General features: G+C 41.5%; 1 protein-coding gene across 1 annotated transcript in view; it reads left to right on the forward strand.

Annotated features, from left to right (window-relative positions):
* Positions 1-18,991, forward strand: part of CMYA5 (cardiomyopathy associated 5) — an 87,167-nt gene that overhangs the window by 31,349 nt on the left and 36,827 nt on the right. The window contains exons 2-5 of the mRNA XM_035014732.1: positions 1,054-11,272; positions 14,401-14,496; positions 16,224-16,457; positions 18,850-18,872. Of these exons, the coding sequence (XP_034870623.1) occupies positions 1,054-11,272; positions 14,401-14,496; positions 16,224-16,457; positions 18,850-18,872 (10,572 nt within the window). The remainder of the gene's footprint in view (positions 1-1,053; positions 11,273-14,400; positions 14,497-16,223; positions 16,458-18,849; positions 18,873-18,991) is intronic.

Raw genomic sequence — 18,991 nt, forward strand, 5'->3', positions numbered from 1 at the left:
CTACAGAGTCTGACCAGGGCTCAGTGGCAATGGGAAGGGCGGCCAAAACCAGCTGTCTCTTGAGGGCCTATGAGAGCAGTCCAAGGAGACCACCTTTTCACCTGTAGCAGTTGAAAATGGCCATGCCCAGGCTCCCTTGGTCTCTAATCCTATGATGTGTGGAAGCTTGATTACAGATAATGTTTACTGAACACTAGCTATATGCCAGGCACTTTTCCTGAGCACTTCATGTGTATTAACTAATTTAATCCTCACAGCAACCCAGAGAGCTAGGTTCCATTTGATCCCTGGCTTACAAATGAGGAAATGTGTAGCCTGTAGGCTGTTTTGGGGATGTCTCTATATTTTCTCTGTATGGCTCTGATCCAGAGTCCACATGATATATTTACTGGGCAGTGAATTATATAGTTAAAACAGAAATGTACAAGGTAGGCATAGGGTGAAGGTGTGTACTTGGAAATAAGGTCAACTAGGGATCAGAAAGTTAAGTATTTTGAACTCTTTTTCCCACAGATATGAGGAATTTACTGATATTTTTTGAGCAAGGAATGGGATGATGGAAAATTTTAGTACAGTAGGTCTGGAAAGAGGAGTAGGGTAGTTAAGGATAGGGGAGGGTGGGAGGTAAACATTAGGAAGCTAATGAAAAAACTAGAGATGACATGATAAAAAGCTAGGTCAGGGTGATGGTAGTAGTTATGGAGAGGGCACAGATGCCAAGTGCCCATTATGAAGGTCCTGGTGACCACAGAGTGAGCCTGGATGAGCCATGGGAGGTCAGGGGGAACAATCCCAATGAAGGGTAGGTGGTGAACTGAATCATTCCAGCCTGGGATGTGTTATTATATTTCATATCCTGACTTCACGTTTTAAATTTTATTTTGCATTCTTACCTATTTTTGATATGGATGGCAATATTTATCTGTATACTTTAATTTCACATTAACCCATTACCTAGTGAAAATAGGATATTGACATTACTATCTGTAATTAATATAGTGTTATTTTTATAATAATATGTACTATTATTAATAATATTATTACTTACTTTAGATTATCAGACCAGGATGAAGAGGGCAAGACCAAGCAGAAGTGTATCATATCTGACCCCTCCTTTTCCATGGTGACAGTTCAACGGGAAAATAGTGGAATAACCTGGGAGACCAATTCAAGCAGGTCTTCCACTCCTTGGGCCTCGGAAGAGAGTCAGACTTCTGGTGTGTGTAGTCTGGAAGGGTCAACTGTGAATTCTCCTCCAGGGAATGTTTCCTTTATTGTGGATGGAGTTAAAAAGGTTCGGAAAAGAACGCCCAAGTCAAAGCGTGGCTCACCATCACTGCGTCGGAAAGGCAACAAAAAGAGAAATTCTCTTGAATCTCAAGATGTTCCAGCAAACACAAAAGATAATCCTTTAATTTCAGAAAGCCAGGTATTAAGCACCCAGAAAGAGAAGTCATCTACTGGCATTTATGATAAAACGAGAAAAAAGACCACCTCAAATACACCTCCTATTACCGGGGCAATATACAAAGAACACAAGCCCTTAGTGTTAAGGCCAGTCTACATAGGAACAGTACAGTATAAAATTAAGATGTTTAATTCAGTTAAAGAAGAATTAATTCCTCTACAATTTTATGGAACATTGCCAAAGGGTTATGTAATTAAAGAAATACATTATAGGAAGGGGAAAGATGCATCCATTAGTCTAGAGCCAGATATGAGCAATTGTGATTCTAATATAGTTTCTCAAACAAGCAAATTAGTAGGCCAAAACATAGAAGATGATAAGGTAAAAGAGTTTGCTTCACCCTGGAAAGCTGCATCCTCTAAAGGATCAGAGTCCTTGACTTCCTCATTCAGTCGTGAAGATGAAAAGAAAATTTACGTTGATTCTCCACTAAAGGCCGCATCTGCCACCAAGCACACAGTTTCCTCTTATGCAAGTATTGACACAGCAGAACAAGAAATACAGCTCATCCCTCCACAGTTAGTGCCACGACAGCCAGGTGATGAAGCAAAACTCCATGAAATGGAGCCTTCCTCTCTTACACCTGATACATCTACAACTGGGTTCCTGGAAACAGTGAAAGAAGAATTTGAGCCTGATTCACAAGAAATGGTAACTTCAGTCTTACCACCATTAGTGGATGAGGTAAAGAAGGAAGATATGTATTCTGTTGACCATTCCATTTCATTGGAGGCAGAAAAGGATTCTCTGGAAACAGGTGCACCAGGTCTGGCAGCATCCATCGAGGAAGATTTTGGCCCAGAGACAACAGAGCTGGACCTGACTTCACCAGAAAGGGCAGAACCAGTCTCTAAACAACAACCCCCCCCTCCTTATCGTGATGTCAAAGGAATGGAGGAAGAAAACGTGCCTGAGCCATCCATTTCTCTTTCTGAACCTCTAGTGTTAGAGGAACCAAAGAAAGAAGAAGTTGAAACTTCTCTACCGATAACTGCTACCCCTGAACCTGAAGATTCTAATTTAGTGGAAGAAGAGATCATAGAACTTGAATACCCAGAGAGTCCATCTATTTCCAAGAAGCCCTTCTCACCATATTTGGCCACTGAAGTGGAGCAGAAAGAAGAGGAGATCCTTTTACCATCACTGAAAACATCCACACCTGAACATGTTGCTTCATCTGAGGAAGAAAGAGAGGAAAATGAGTCTGTTTCTACTGATTCTGCTTTTGTATCAGAGTATTCAGTCCCACAGGATTTGCACCATGAACTAGAGAAGCAAGAAGTTGAGCCAGTTTCTCCATCCACTGTAAAAGGTATATCTGAACATGCAATCTTTTCAGAAGAGGAGAATGAGGAATTTGAGCCTTTGGCCTCTGCATCTGAGTGCTCTCTGTCACCATCTACAACTGAGCAGACTTCTGAATGCCAGTCCCCTCAGTTTTCAGCAGCTTTCTCAGAACACGTGGTCCTGTCCGGAGAAGAAGCTTCAGAAAGTGGATGTTACACACCAGATTCCACATCTGCTTCTGAATATTCAACTCTATCCCAGGCAACGAAAGGGTCACCGATGAAAACAATAGACCTAAAGTCCCCATTAAAATCAAAAGATGTTTCTGAGCACACGATTTTGTCAGAAGAAAAGAAGGAAGACACTGGATTGTGTTCCCCAAATGTGGCCTCTGTCTCTGAATGCTCTCTCTCACCATCCACAGCTGAGCAGACTTCTGAATGCCAGGCCCCACTGTTTTCAACTGCTACATTGGAACAGGCAGTCATTTCAGAAGAAGAGGATCTAGGAAGTGAGGATTTCACAGCAGATTCAACATTGACTTCCCAAAATGCAGTTCCACCAAATGCAACACAGGAATCCCCAAAGGAAATAATTGATGATGTGTCCCCATTAAAATTGAAAGGTGTTTCTGAGCACATGATTTTGTCAGAACAAAAGAAGGAAGACACTGAATTGTGTTCCCCAAATGTGGCCTCTGTCTCTGAATGCGCTCTCCAGCCATCCGCAGCTGAGCAGACTTCTGAATGCCAGGCCCCGTCATTTGTAGCTACCCCATCTGAGCATATTGTCCTATCAGAAGAGACAGTAGAAATTGAGCGGTACACACCCGACTCCACCTCGACTTCTGAATTTTCAGTACCACCATACGCAACACCAGAATCACAGGAGGAAGAAATTGTCCACAGATACCCTTTAAACCTAAAAGGTGCCTCCTCACCCACGAATTTCTCAGAAGAAGAGCAAGACATTGGACTTTTTTCTCCAGACTCAGCATTTGTGTCAGAATTCTCATTTTCACCCTATGCAACTCAGGAAACGGAGAAAAGAGAATTTGAATGTGATTCTCCAATATGTTTAACATCACCATCTGAGCACACTATTTTGTCAGATGAAGACACTGAGGAAGTTGAACTTTTTTCTCCAGACTCAGCATCACAAGTTTCAATCCCACCATATAGAATCCCAGAAACAAAGAAAAATGAATTTGAGCATGATTCACTGGTAACTGCAATATCTGCTTCTGGATATTCTGGCTCTTCAGAAGCAGATGAGGAAGACACTGTGCCAACAGCTGCCGCACCCATACCTGAGCACCTCGGTTCATCTCAGAAGCAACAAGCCAAACCTTCCCCTTCAATGTCTGCACCCAAAGACTTGAGTCTGCCATCTTCAACAAATGAAAGAGAGATCACAAAAGTTGAGCCAGATGCTCAAACAACCTCAGTGTCTGTATCTGAATATCTCATTTTGACACAGCAGCATATAACTCAAGCATTTCCAGAACCCGAGTCTGAAGACTTGATTTCACCATATTCAACCAATGAAACAGAGAAGGGAGAAATTCAGACTAGTTCACCAGTAGCTGCAACACCTGTTTCTTTACCTGCACAATCATTTACAGTAAGGGAAGACACCAAACCAATTTTGCATTCATCTCAATATTCAGTTTCACCTGATTCAGTCCATGCACTTCAGAAAGAACAAGAAGCCAAAGCATCACTCACTCCAAAAGCTGCAAATGAACAGATGGCTTTGTTAAAAGTTAAAAGTAAGGAAGAAATTGTGCCTGATTCTCAAGAAGCTACAGCACATGTATCCCGGGATCAAGAAATGGAGCTTCAGCCTCCAAATGTTCTAGGGTCTGGGATGAAATATTCAGTTCTGCCTGACTTGGTAGATGAGCCAAAGAAGGAAGTGAAACCCAATTTAGCTCCCACTGTGACATCTGAACTAGAACAGAGAATGTTGTCAGAGAATGAGCCTGAGGTAATAAAACCATATTCACCTCTAAAGGACACGTCTTTATCTGGACCTGAGATTTTATCTGCAGTAAAAATGCAAGTGAAACACGACTCTAAAACAGCTGATACATCTAGAGTGTTGCATTCAGCTCCACCAGGAGTGCAAGAGGAAGCTGAACATGGACCACCCGCACCAGAATTTTTGGAAGAAATAAAGAAAGAAATTGAACCCAGTTGTTCAATAACCACATCTGTAACTAAGCATGATTCAAGCTTACCCAAGTTAGGAAAAGAAGAAACCCCAACAGATTTATCTTTTACCACCCCTATAGAACATCCAGTCCTAACAAAAATAGAAAAGAGTGAATTAAGAAGTGGTTTGCCACCACTGGTGACATCTATAGATGAGCATTCACTTCTTCAAGAAGAAAAGGTAGCAAGGAAAATGAGTTCTTCTCCCACTGTAACTGCTGCATCTGAACATCCAGCTTGGTCAGAAGCAGAGAAAGAAATTAAATTTGATTCACCTGCAAGAATATCCTCCCTATCAGATCATTCTTTGTCCAAGGTAGAAACTGAAGAATTTAAACCTGGGTTGCCAATAACCAAAGCATCATCTTCTCAGCTTTCAGATGTATCTAAGGAAGAGAGGGTGGAAGATGAACAAGGTCTTTCATTTTCTACAGTCCTTGACTCTGAACAACTGGTTTTATCACAGAAAAAGAATTCTGTGTCTGCCTCAGAGGTGTCAGGGCCTGAACGTGTGCTTTTGCTCAACCAAGGTGGTGAGGTGAAGAAAAAAGAAACTGAACTTGCTTCTTCGCAAGACATGTCACCCACACCCAAACATATAGTTCTGAAAGACAAAAATGAGGAAATGGAAAGTTCTTCTCCTGAGTTGGAAAATTTAGTGTCAGCAGACTTAACTTTGACCCCCAGAGATAATAAGAACAAACAGACAGTGGAGCCATCTTTTACAGCTCAGGGAGATTTCCTGTCAGAAAGACAAGATCTTGCTCTGGCGGAGCTTTCTTTGGAACTTGAAAAGAAAGACAAGCCACACCAAGTATCAGAATTACCAAGCACTGAGTCAGAATTCACTTATAGTTTAGGTGGGCAAGATGGATCCGTAGATACAAAACAAATAAAATCTCCCATAACCGAAACAGAGGATTCTGTCTTAGAAAAGGGCCTTGCCGAGCTTAGGAGCAGAAGAGAAGGAAAAGAAGAAAACAGGGAACATCATGTGTCAACTACAGTTGACCCTGAAATTTCAGAGGTTTCATCATGCCTAAGGAAGGAACCTCAGATTCAAGAAATTAAATCTTTCTCCCCCAAGGTAGTCAGCTTAGGGTCAAAAGAAGCATTGACCCCTCTAGTTGAAGGAGACAGCCCCAAAGAACCTCAACCACATACCTTTTCTTTAAAAGGATTATCAGAGAAGTTGAACCATTCAGCTGACATTAAAACGGGAGAAAAACAAGAAATAAGCCCATTACTGTCAACAGGAAATTTGAAGACACAAGTGATAGGATATATTGAAACAAAACTAAATGAAGAAATAGACCAACCAAATTCATTCTGTGTGCCCCAGAGTGTAACAGAACCATCAAAGATTGTTTCTTCTGACCTTGTGGAACAAGAGAAGCCTAGAAAAGCACTTCATTCAGATCAAGGTGTTAAATTACCTGATGTAAGCATGTCTTTTGCAGATAAACAAGATCTAGGTGTTAAACAATTTTTATTTATGAAAGAGAATTTGCCTTTGGAAGAATCAAAATCATTTATCACAATTGAGCCTGCAGATGTTAAAGAAACACAAATGCAAGAGGCCCTTTTTGTTCCAAAGGATGAAAGCTGGATGCTGGAAAAGCCAGAAAGGGATCTGGCAAGTCAACATGAAGAAAGAATACCGGGATCTGTGGAGCTGGGTTCCTCTGGCAGTAATGATTTGATGACAGGGCAGCTCAAGGCCGCTCTGCTGGATAAAGACCATACATGTGAAACCAGAAAGCAGCCTCTGCCACATTCTGCTGAAGAATCTCCTTTATCATTACGAGAGCCAGTATCTACTCTCAATACCTCCAGTGGTGAAGTAGAGACCTTATCAACTAAAACTTACTCTTCTGAAGAAATAAAGCTGGCTCCCAAACCAAAATCTTTCACTCCAACTAGAAATGTAGAGAGAAATGAAGCAGAGGGGAAGCAGATCTTCTCTTTTGTGGGGAATGAAAGTTTGATACTGGAGAAAACAAACACAGAATTTTCCAGGCCTTGCAAAGAAGGCAGCCAGGAAGAAATCAAACTACCTTCTGAAAGAATCCACCAAAAACCAGTGTCTGACCCATCAAGGGAACAGATCAAATCAGAAATTATTCCCTCTCCCACCAAAGCAGCCCATTTCCTGGCAGAAGATTCAGAACCTGCCTTGGGCAATGAAAAAGAAGCACACAGGAGTGTATCTCCTTTAGCTGGAGAGAAGTCATTAGAAGAAGCAAAAATGATTCAGTCAAAGGTCGTGGATGATGTTAATGAGAGAGGGAAGCCAGCATCTGAAGTGAAAATAAAAATACCCACACCAATAAAACCCCTCTCCTCAAGGCAAGAAAATGAAGAACCCCAACCCGCAGAGCCACCTGAGGTGACACAAAAGTTGCCTAAGAAGCCAGAGGCAGTTGAGCGAGGCCTTTCTGAGGAGAAGGGGAAGAAAGGAATTTTATCTTTCACATCATGGATGTCCAGTTTGTTTTTTGGCTCAAGCACTCCAGATAAGAAAGTTGCTGAAAAAGATTTAGAAACTCAGCCAAGTCCATCTGCAGAAAAAGCAGTGCCTTTGACAGAGTCTGAAGGAACAGCTTCAGCTGACTCTAATGCAACCGAGAAACCAGCTGATCGTCTGTTACCAGAGGCAAAACTTAAAATTGCTGAAAAATCCAGAGGCACTTTAGTTAAATCTGGTGAAGGCCAAGACTTTGAAGAAAAACCCACATCTTTATCAAATGTAGCAATTTTACAACAGCCAAAATCCAACTTTGAGGTGTCTAGTGAAGATTATGGGAAAAAAGATATTCTAGACTATTCAGAGGAAATGGACCTAAACTCGGTAGTTTCTTCTGTGGATGGTGCGGAACATCTTGAAATTCAATCTCATTCTCCCATGGGTGAGAAATCCATTGTGGGAGAAGTGCAAAATGCGGTTCCTCTTCATATCACTGATAGTAAAAGAGCCCAGAAGCCAGAAATTTCTGATCCATCTAAATGGAATATTTCTATTCTTAAGAAAGAGCCAAGAAGTGATCAAAAAGAAAAATCACTCTTTTCATTTGATGCAGTAGATAAGGTGCCACAACAGCCAAAATCAGCTTCATCTAGCTTCACAAGTAAAAATATCACGAAGGAATCGGAGAAGCCAGAGACAATAATTTTGCCAGTAGAAGAATCTAAATGCAGCTTAATTGATCTGGGTGAAGAGAGACCGAAGAAAGAAATGCTAAAACCTACTTCCTTGAAAACTTCTGCAGAGGAAACAAAACTCGGGTCTGTTAGCCCAACTGAGGAGAAAGGTGACTTGGAGACCAGATCATATTCCGTGGCAGAAAACAAGGTGCTGGCAGAAAAGCCAGAAACTGTGGCCCCATTAGAACTTCGAGATAATGACATAGGGAGGGCACAAATTGCACATGGATCTAGCCCTATTAAATTGGAAGAATCAAGAGCTGCAACCGTGCTGCAGCAAGTCTCCCAAAATGAAGACCACAAAGAAGGACGCACAATAATGAAGCAGGAGAAAGAAGAAAAACAAAAGCTGTCACAAGTATTTTCAGGAGGAAAGCGGCAGCAGGAAATTCAGCCTTATTCTGTGAATGTAGTCAGGTCTATGCCTGAAGAATCAGGTATCTCCTTAAGTCCTCCTTTGGATGAAACACAGCCATTTTCATTAGTTAAAACCATATCAGTTACTGAAAAATCAGAAACTCTGCTCTTGGAGGGCCACCCAGAAATCAGGGAAACAAGGGCAGTAGGAACTCAACCACATCCAAGAGAAGAAAGTAAAGTTTTGGTAGAGAAAATCAAGACGTTCCTTCCAGAGGATCTTCCTTATCATGATGAAAGAGATAACTACTCTTTACCTAAGGAAGGCAATCTGATATTGGAAAAGTCAAGCAGGGATATGGCAAGTCACAATGAAGAAAAGGGACAGATCACAGCGGCAGAGCCATTGAAAGATGGTTCAATAGATATCACAAAAGAAAGTATGAAACAAGGATCTCCATCTAAAGAATCTGAAAGGATTTTAGATCATCGTTTTGATGAAACAAAGAGCTTAGAAACCCCACCATATTTGTTGTCATCTGCAAAATCACAAACACTTGTTTCAGGAACTTCTCCAGAAATTAATACAGTGGAGAAACAAGAAATGCTGGGGTCAGATTTGACTCCAGATAGGCATACAGTCCATACTATCCAAACTTCTGAAGATCTAACATCTGAAATGTCTAAGCAATCGGTTCTTGCTTCAGAGCAGCATATGGAGGCTGTGGAAGATGCCCACATATCTTCAGCAAGTAGCAACTATGCTCAGTTTATAAAGAATGCATCAGCAATCAATGCTGGTAGAAGGGTTCCTGCTAGAGAAAGATCCAAGGAGCCTGAAGACACATATGTGGAAGATGAAGACTTCACAGTGACTAGTAAGCCAGCTGGACTTTCAGAAGATCAAAAGAGTGCCTTCAGTATTATTTCTGAAGGCTGCGAGATATTGAATATTCATGCTTCTGCATTTATTTCTTCAGTTGATCAGGAAGAAAGTGAACAAATGCAAGATAAGCTAGAATATTTGGAAGAGAAGGCTTCATTTAAAATTATATCCCTTCATGACAGTAGTGAGGCCGTTTCTTGCCATAAAACATTAAAGAGTAAGTTAGAAGATTCTGATCAAGTTACATCACTGCAAGACAATAAACAAAAGGAATCTCTTAACATAAAACGGGAGGTAGCCACAGATTCAGAAACTGATGATTTCAACTTTAATCAGCCCACAGCTCCCAGTGAAGAAGATTATTTTGAAAAATATACATTGATTGATTATAACATCTCCCCAGCCCCAGAAAAACAAAAAGCTCCATGGAAATTAAATGTTGAGGGGGAACTCCCAAAGGAAGTTACAGAAGATACTGTCTCTTTCCCAGAAAGTTCAGAGGAAAGTGCCTTGGAATATGACTTGGTGAAGTTAGATGAAAGCTTCTATGGGATGGAGAAGGACTACAGCAAATTATCTCACCCAGAGACCCAGAAGCCTTTGGATATCCAGCCATCAGCTGACAGAGATGCCTCAAAGAGCATAAATAGAGAGGTGGACTTAAAGTCACCGGGGATGCCTTTATTTGGTGCAGAGGAAGGAGTTTTGTCACGGACCCAGATCTTTCCTACCACCACTAAAGCCATTAATCCCGAACTTCTGGAGGAGCCACCTGCATTTGCATTTTTATACAAGGATCTGTATGAAGAAGCAGTTGGAGAGAAAAAGAAGGAAGGGGAGACAGCTTCTGAAGGTGACAGTGTGAATTCTGAGGCATCGTTTCCAAGCAGGAATTCTGACACCGATGATGGAACAGGAATATATTTTGAGAAGTACATACTCAAAGATGACATTCTCCATGACACATCTGTATCTCAAAAGGACCAAGGCCAAGGTCTGGAAGAAAAAGCAGTTGGTAAGGATGATTCATACGAACTGATAGCTGCAGAAGGGGAAATTTGGGGGAGGTTTGGAACTATTTTGGGGGAGAAGAGTCTGGAAGAGGAACAGAAAGCTACTTACAGGGAAGGAGACTCAGTATGCCATGTGGAGACCCTTGACAATGAAGCTATGCAGGGGGAAGCTCCCATCACTGAGGAAGTCACAGTGGTTACCCAGAAGGTAAGCTATGCGGTTCCATTTGAAGACACCCATCATGTCCTGGAGAGAGCGGATGAAACGAGCAGTCAGAGTAATGAAGCAGCAAGTGCAAGTCCAGAAGTCAACCTGAACATCCCAGTACAAGTGTCCTTCCCAGAGGAAGAACTTGCATCTGGCGTAACTTGTGTTCAAGAAACACTGCAAGAAGAACCTAAAATAATGATCCCACCTGAGCCAGGTGAAGACAGACTCTGCAGTAGCCCTGTTCAGGATGAGTATGAATTTGCCGAATCCCTGAATTATGAAATGGTTGCTCAAGACACTTTATCAGAGGAACTGTATTCAGAATCCACGCCTGAAGATGTGTTATCTCAAGGAAAGGAATCCTTTGAACACGTCAGTGAAAATGAATTTGTGAGTGAGGTAGAACAAAGTATGTCTGCCAAACAGAAGGAGTTGGGCAGAGAGAAGACAGAACAAGAACAATTGTCATCAGAGTCAGCAACTGAGAAGGAACAGAGGGAACCAAAAAAGTCCCAGATCGACACATACTGTTACACTTGCAGAAGCCCAATTTCTGCTGTTGACCAGATGTTTGGCATGCACAAGGACCATGAGGTTGCAACACTTGATACAGCGATAAGTGCTGTAAAGGTAAAAAAGATTTTAAAGCATATAAGTACATAATAATAATACATTTAATTTCTTTTCATATTTCCTCAATTTAAAAAAATGACCAATATTTGATATCTTCATATTTAGGGATAATAGTCTGAAAGAAAGCTAAGAATTCTTCCCTAGGCATTCAGTTAAGATCAATTTGACAAATGTTTATTGGGTATACACTATGTGCAAGGCATTTTTCTAGGTTCTGGCAATAACAGTATAAATAACACAAGGTCACAACCTTTGAGGGGTTTTATCTTATGGTGGTAGCCCTTAACATTATCCAAAAAAGCCAAATAATTTTATTTTTATTTTTTTTATTTTTTAAAGATTTTATTTATTTATCTGAGGGAGAAAGAGAATGAGAGAGAGAGAGAGAGAGCACAAGTGGCGGGGTTAAGGGGGAGGCAGAGGGAGAGGGGGAAGCAGGCTCCCCACTGAGCAGGGAGCCCGATGTGGGGCTCGATCCCAGGATCCTGAGATCATGCCCTGACCTGAAGGCAGCCAGGCAACCAAGCCAAATAATATTAAATAGAAAAATATGCTTTTGAGCATAAAACACAATTTATTTTCTACTATCTACACTATCATTCTTTAGAAATACACATTTATATTACACTGAGCAATTTTATTGTAAGTTTTATAAAATATTCAATACAGTCATTTTAAATTTTGGTTTTCTCCATATTTCCTTTGTGTATAAAATTGATATTAAAAATGGAAAACTTTTGCATTCTTTCTAGTCTATAGACTTCCAATGTTAAAATGTTAAAAAGTTAGTCACAACAATATCCTTATGCATATTATTATAAATACTCTACTTCCCCAGAGATACTACTATAAGTAAAGCATTTAGTCTTTGAGATTCTCATGTACTTTTAGTAGCCTACTAACTGGAATTCCCACCCTTCTCTCTTCAAGCCATCCTCTAATACATTAGCCAGAATGACCTTAAAATGCAAGTATTCACAAGAACTGAGCACCTACTATGTGCCAGGCACTGTGTTAAGTTCTTTATATATAAGATATCTTTTACTCCTCATAACAAGCCTGTCATCATCACCAATTTGCAGATAATGAAATTGGTGCAGATAGGTTAAGTGATTTGCCCAAGGTCATGGGAGACAGACTACGATTGGTACCCGGGTCTGTCTGATGCCAGAGCTCATGCTCTTGACTGTATATCCTTATTGCTTGGCCCAGTGCCTTGCTAATGGTGCAGTTTGCAATATGATTATTCAATTAGGTCACTGTTAAATAATTGTTAGGCTCATTTTGATTTAAAAAAAATGACATGTTAGAATGTTGGCATTTTTTTCCCCAGAAAATTAAAACTTCTCAATTATCTAACATTGGTTCTTTTCTCCAGGATGAAATTTTGTTGAAACTTTACCTGGTAAAGTTTGGGGGTAGAAGATGGAGCAATTTTTTTTTTTAAATGAACTCTCAGGCTTCTGGATGCTTTAGCACTGGTGAAATGTGCCCTATTTTGTGATGACAGTTGGTTTTGTTAACTGACAACTACTGGGCACTGTCAGCAGAAAGAAGACTAGATTTTTTTCAGCTTTCTTAATTACGTTTTATTCATCTCTGAGTTTAAGAAATTAAAAAATAATTCTGTCTAAATATTATCAATTTAAAACAAATTTCAAAAGCAAGGAGATATGTCTCCTGATTTAAAACCATTTTAAAGTATTTTCCCCCTGACCTTCTCTAAACAGTATGACCAAAAAAAAGGAAAACTAGTTCACTAAAGCCAAAGAGACCTGCTTTGTTTCGCTAAATCAACTGTGAAGAGTAAGAGTTGGTTGGCAAACTTATAAAAATTAGAGATCAATTTCAAAAGTTATAACTTGAGAATTCTCTAGCATCTTGTGAGTAGGCCATTTGTGATTGTTCAGGAATTGGTAGCTACGTTTATAGATCACCCAGGTCCTTACTTCTCCTCCCCTGCCATTCCCACTGTGGTGGCTTATTTTTTGTTACTTAGCTTCTTCCTTTACTCTGTCCTTTCTTAGCCTTTATTGACCTCCCATTCCATGTGCTAATCATTGGGAATGAAAACAAAAAGAAAGGAAAGTGTACAGCATTGTGGGAGCACAGTGTTCTGAGAAAGGAACCTTTTGGGAGCGAGCGAAGTGGTGGAGTAGGAGTGGGAGGGTTAGGGAAGTTGAAGCTTGGGTGACCTTCAGTAAGATAGAGTTTTTCCAGCAATCAAGGGCACGGAGGACATTCTAAAGATAGGGAATACCACATGAAAAAGCTCATGGGTGAGAAAGAGTTCAAGGAAAGATGGGGCTTGTGGAGAACAGGCAAGGGCTGTAGAGGGAAGCTGACCCCAGGATCCTGAAGGGGCTTCCATCCGTGTAATTTCTCCATCATTCTGTGGATGGTGAACCAGGCAGCTGAAACTTTGTTATTTATGTTGTTTCTTCTTAAGGTGTAGCGGGATGGATTACAGGTGGGTTTATAACTACGGCTAAGATAGCTATCATCTTCCCCTATCATCCATACATTTTCTAGTTGGCTGTCGCTTCTTGAGTGTTTTAACCCTTTGAGGGTTACTAGAACCTTTAGGTCTTTGTAGACAGTTTTCATCATTTGGTATGCTAAACTTCTGGCCTGGTGACATTCTGATCACCTTCTCGGGGTCAGGTGATCCAGGCCTATCTGAAGCCATTGGTACAACTATGAGGAGACCATTTGGATATGTAGGACCAGCAAAAAGTCTGCAATCTTAGAAAACAATATATAAACATTGAGGCTTTACTAAGGAGAAAGAATTCAAATCCATAGCTTACTAAAACAATATGCTTTGAACTCATCTATTCAATAAGAAGTCTTTCCTCTTGCATGAGAAAATAAACTTTCTATTGCTCTCACTCATAAACCTCCTAATTGTTCTCACTCACAAACCTCCTAATTGTTTTCATACAGAATTATCTACAGTCAGGTTAGATAAAGCAGCAAAGAAAATTTAAAGATTGATTTGTAAGTAAACATGATATAGTAAATCTCTACCAAATATACTAAATTTATAAGGAAATTAGAGCTCACTGCTTGAAGTTCTTTTCCCAGATGTCATATGCTAAGCACATCTTAATTTTTTTCTTCAGGTCCAATTAGCAGAATTTCTTGACAATTTACAAGAAAAGTCCTTGAGGATTGAGGCCTTTGTTAGTGAGATAGAATCTTTTTTTAATACCATTGAGGTAAGTTACCATATCCCTTTTACTTTGACTTGGTTTGTTCGTGTCATCACAAGGAAATGATTCTGAGACAGAACAATCTGAATTAGGGATTGTGTGTACATATGTGGTTTGCCATTGTTGGTTTTGTTCCATTAAAAATGAAGGTCTTTAAAGTCTTCCATCTGTGTGTCATCAGTGAAACCACTGCCTTTCTTTTTTTATTAATTTTTTATTGTTATATTAATCACCATGCATTACATCATTAGTTTTAGATGAAGTGTTCCATGATTCATTGTTTGTGCATAACACCCGGTGCTCCATGCAGGAAACTACTTCCTTTCTAAGGATAAATGACTTGCCCTTAAAAAGATATATGCATTTTTTTGGGTGCTTCCTATGATAGGGCAAATGCTTTGCATGGTTTATCCAATTTAATCCTTACAGTGACCATACAAGACAAGACAATTTTTTAAATTTTTTTTTAAAAGATGTTATTTATTTATTTGACAGAGACAGACACAGCCAGAGAGGGAAAACAAGCAGGGGGAGTGGGAGAGGGAGAAGCGGGCTTCCCGCGGAGCAGGGAGCCCGATGCTGGGCTCGATCCCAGGACCCTGGGATCATGACCTGAGCCGAAGGCAGACACTTAATGACTGAGCCACCCAGGCGCCCCCACAAGACAAGTGTTATTAATATTGTTCCTATTTCATAGATAAGAAACTGAGAGTTAAGTATATTACCCAAGGTCATAGTAAGTTGATAGTAAGTTGAGAGCCAAAATTTGAATTGATCTGAATTCTTATTTGCTCCACCATCCTGTCCTTTACCGACTAGCTCTGCAGAAATGCTCAAAGCCACTGCCAAGTGTCCCATGCCCAGGACAAATGAGTGTCTCTCATGGTACCACTGCCTTCGATGAGTTCATGCCCTCCTAGCTGCTGGCCCCTGCTCCCTCCACAGTGAAGGGAGGTGGGGGGCAGTGCTCCAACCATATGCAGAGATGGCCCAGGCATCCTCACTTGGTCAATCGGGGGTGGCAGAGGGGGCCCCGGCAGAAGGCTGGTGCGCAGTTTCCCTATCACTAGGGCAACTCCGTGTCCTAGTTTGCTTGAGAGGGGTCTGCTCAACTCCTGTTGTAGGTCAGTGAACACCTGCTAATTATTTCTAGTATCCCCCACCAAATACCTGTTTGAGTGAGAATGGTGAGACATCTGGATTTGTCCGGGTGGGCAGTACAGTTTCTCCTCCTGTGGTAGAAACTGCCCTTCCCTGGAAAGCTTGTGGATGCAGCATCCTGTCCAGCATCCTGCTGCTCCGTTCCTCACTCTGTGATTTTCATGGAGTGGCGAAATGGCCTGAAACCCTCTCCACCACCTGAAGGCCAGGGACCTTCATTCACTGTGATGCCATTTTCAAGTTTTATCCTGTGTGAATGTAAGTGGGCAAGTCTTCCACACAAATCTCTTTTTTTGTGTGTGATTCCTTAACTAAATCCTTCCTGATAATAATACTCTTACAGCAAACTTTACTGCAAAGCTACCTATGGCCAAGAGGGTTGGTGGGTTGGAAACTTAGACTGTGCCCATAGTCTATGATTCTCTTATCAGGACACCAGAGGTCAATTATTTGAAAGGCTGGTGTTTCTCTTAAGAGAAAAGAAAAGAAAAAAAGACATGAAAACAAGACTTCTTGTTTCATTCGGACTTGAGGGTTTTTTTTTTTCTGGCTTTGTTTTATTTATATTTTAGGAAAACTGTAGTAAAAACGAGAAAAAGCTAGAAGAACAGAATGAGGAGATGATGAAGAAGGTTTTAGCACAGTATGACGAGAAGGCCCAGAGCTTTGAGGAAGTGAAGAAGAGGAAGATGGAGTTCCTGCATGACCAGATGGTCCACTTTCTGCAGAGCATGGACACAGCCAAGGACACCTTGGAGAGCATCATGAGAGAAGCGGAGGAGCTCGACGAGACCGTTTTCCTGACTGTAAGCACCAGTTCAAATGGGCCCAGACACTCTGCATCTGCTATCCTTACCCAAGTCTACTTTTAGAATTCACCTTTCAGTATTCCCCAAGATCATTTTTTTTTAAAGATTTTTTTATTTATTTGACAGAGAGAGAAACAGCAAGAGAGGGAACACAAGCAGGGGGGGTGGGAGAGGGAGAAGCAGGCCTCCTGCTGAGCAGGGAGCCCGATGCGGGGCTCGATCCCAGGACCCTGGGATCATGACCTGAGCCGAAGGCAGACACTTAACCAACTAAGCCACCCAGGCGCCCCTTCCCCAAGATCATTTATAGTTCTGTGCAGGGTTTATATAATTCTGATACTTAAAAATGATTAGGGCATGCCTGATACCTATGGGAAAGGCCCAGAAAAATCCTTAAAGTCTTTTTTAAAAAAAGATTTTATTTATTTGTCAGAAAGAGAGAGTGAGCACAAGCAGTGGGGGAGCAGCAGGCCGAGGGAGAAGCAGACTCCCCCGTGAGCAGGGAGCCCCATGAGGGACTCGATCCCAGGACCCTAGGTCATGACCTGAGCTGCAGGCAGACACCTAACTGAATGAGCCACCCAGGCGCCCCAAATTCTTAAAGTCTTAACAGACAGATCTAGCTGAAGGACACATGCAAGTCAGGTCACAGCATCATCCATTCACTCTGTCACGTAGATTGGTCACCTTCTAAGACGGAAGGAAAGCAGCCTGAAAACCTTACTCATGCTGTGCTTTCCCTTTGGGTACCAGCCTGATCTCCCAGTGCCAGGCGTCCTCAGGCTGGCCTCGGGGCCCGTCCTCTCCACCCCTACTCCCTCATCTGAAGTGACTTCTCAGAGGGACCTTTCCCTCTGGGCTTCAGCAGGTGGCTGAGGGTAACATTCTAGTACACTTGCAGCATGCGAAAGAATGACATAATGTGATGCCTCTTTCAGGTAGCACGTGGATGTTTTTGTAAGAGTCTTCCTGGGGACCAGATTCCCTAATTCAGACAAACACCTTGTGGACTGAGATTCCCCTGGGTGATCCTCAGATTGCACCACAGAGGCAGCTCTTTGCTCTCCTAATTCCCTAGAACATTCAGTAAGATACTGGTTCTCCATGGAACCAGGATTAACCAGAAGTGGTGTAGGCCGATCCCACACCTAATTGTCAAACTGGAGGAAAGCACCATCTTATGATGAGCGGGGACCTCCCTTTCAAAGTTCCCCAGTACTCCCAGCTCTCTAGTAAAGTCTGGAGATAGAGCAAGGCAAAATGGAATAATGTTAGGCTTTTGATTTGTGCATACTTCCAGCCAGAACAAATCTGAGTGAGATGGACATGACATCCTCAAGAGAGAATGAAAATCATTCAGTTGCTTTATGTTTAAGGCAAGGCTTTGGTCTTTTAAAATTAGGCACCTCTTGGGGTGCCTGGGTATCTCAGTCGTTAGGCAGTCCTCTGCCTTCGGCTCAGGTCATGATCCCAGGGTTCTGGGATGGAGTCCCACATCCGCTCCTTGCTCAGCAGGGAGCCTGCTTCTGCCACTCCCCCTGCTCCTTCTCTCTCTCTGTGTCAAATAAATAAATAAAATCTTGGGACGCCTGGGTGGCTCAGTTGTTAAGCGTCTGCCTTTGGCTCAGGTCATGATCCCAGGGTCCTGGGACCAAGCCCCACCATCAGGCTCCCTGCTCTGCGGGAAGCCTGCTTCTCCCTCTCCCACTCCCCCTGCTTGTGTTCCCTCTCTCGCTCACTGTGTCTCTGTCAAATAAATAAATAAAACCTTAAAAAAAAATTAGGCACCTCTTGTGAAGTATAACATTAATGAGGTTCTTTGTGTTCCCTAAGAACCTTGCCTTTGTTTGATAAGAATATTTTCTCTCTAGGACCAATTGTAAAAAAGAAAGCATTTTTTTTTTCTGCTTAGAAAAGTAATATGTATCCATTTTAGAAAATTTGGAAGATACAGAAGAGCACAGAGAAGGTGTCACCCAGAGATAACTACTGATTACATTTTAGGTATTTACCCCACATTGAACAAATTCAAGTCCTTTTTCTTGCTTTGGAGAATTCTATTCTGGAAGCTAAGCTGCTTGTTAATGAGTAGAGAGGAGCAGCATAAGAATTCATGGCTGGCTTTGCTTATCATAGAGAGTAGAGCAGAACTGGAAACTAAAGCGCCCTCCATTCCTGCCCAGTCCCCCTACCCCTTCTGAGCACTGATTTCCTTCCAGAAAGGGGCTGTAGCCTTCCAGAAAGAAACAGCCTCAGGGAAGCTAAAAAGTTACCTTTAGAACATGCATAATCTTAACACTCTTAGTTGGTTTTTCTTTTTGTTGTTAATTAGTCTCTCTCTTTCTCTCTCTCCCTTTCTCTCTCTCTCCCCTTTTCATTCCCTCATAAGTCATTTGAGGATATCAATGAAAGGTATATAAAACATGGCACAATGTAGTGGCGACTGAGGATAGCATGACTGTATGCTTTATTTTTAATATTTTGATGCTTTCTAGAAAATGAGCTGCCAATTAAAAAATACATACATTTAC

Source organism: Mirounga leonina, unplaced genomic scaffold (assembly GCF_011800145.1).
Source record: "Mirounga leonina isolate KUSES-001 unplaced genomic scaffold, KU_Mleo_1.0 Mir_168, whole genome shotgun sequence".
In the NCBI taxonomy this organism is placed as follows: domain Eukaryota; kingdom Metazoa; phylum Chordata; class Mammalia; order Carnivora; family Phocidae; genus Mirounga; species Mirounga leonina.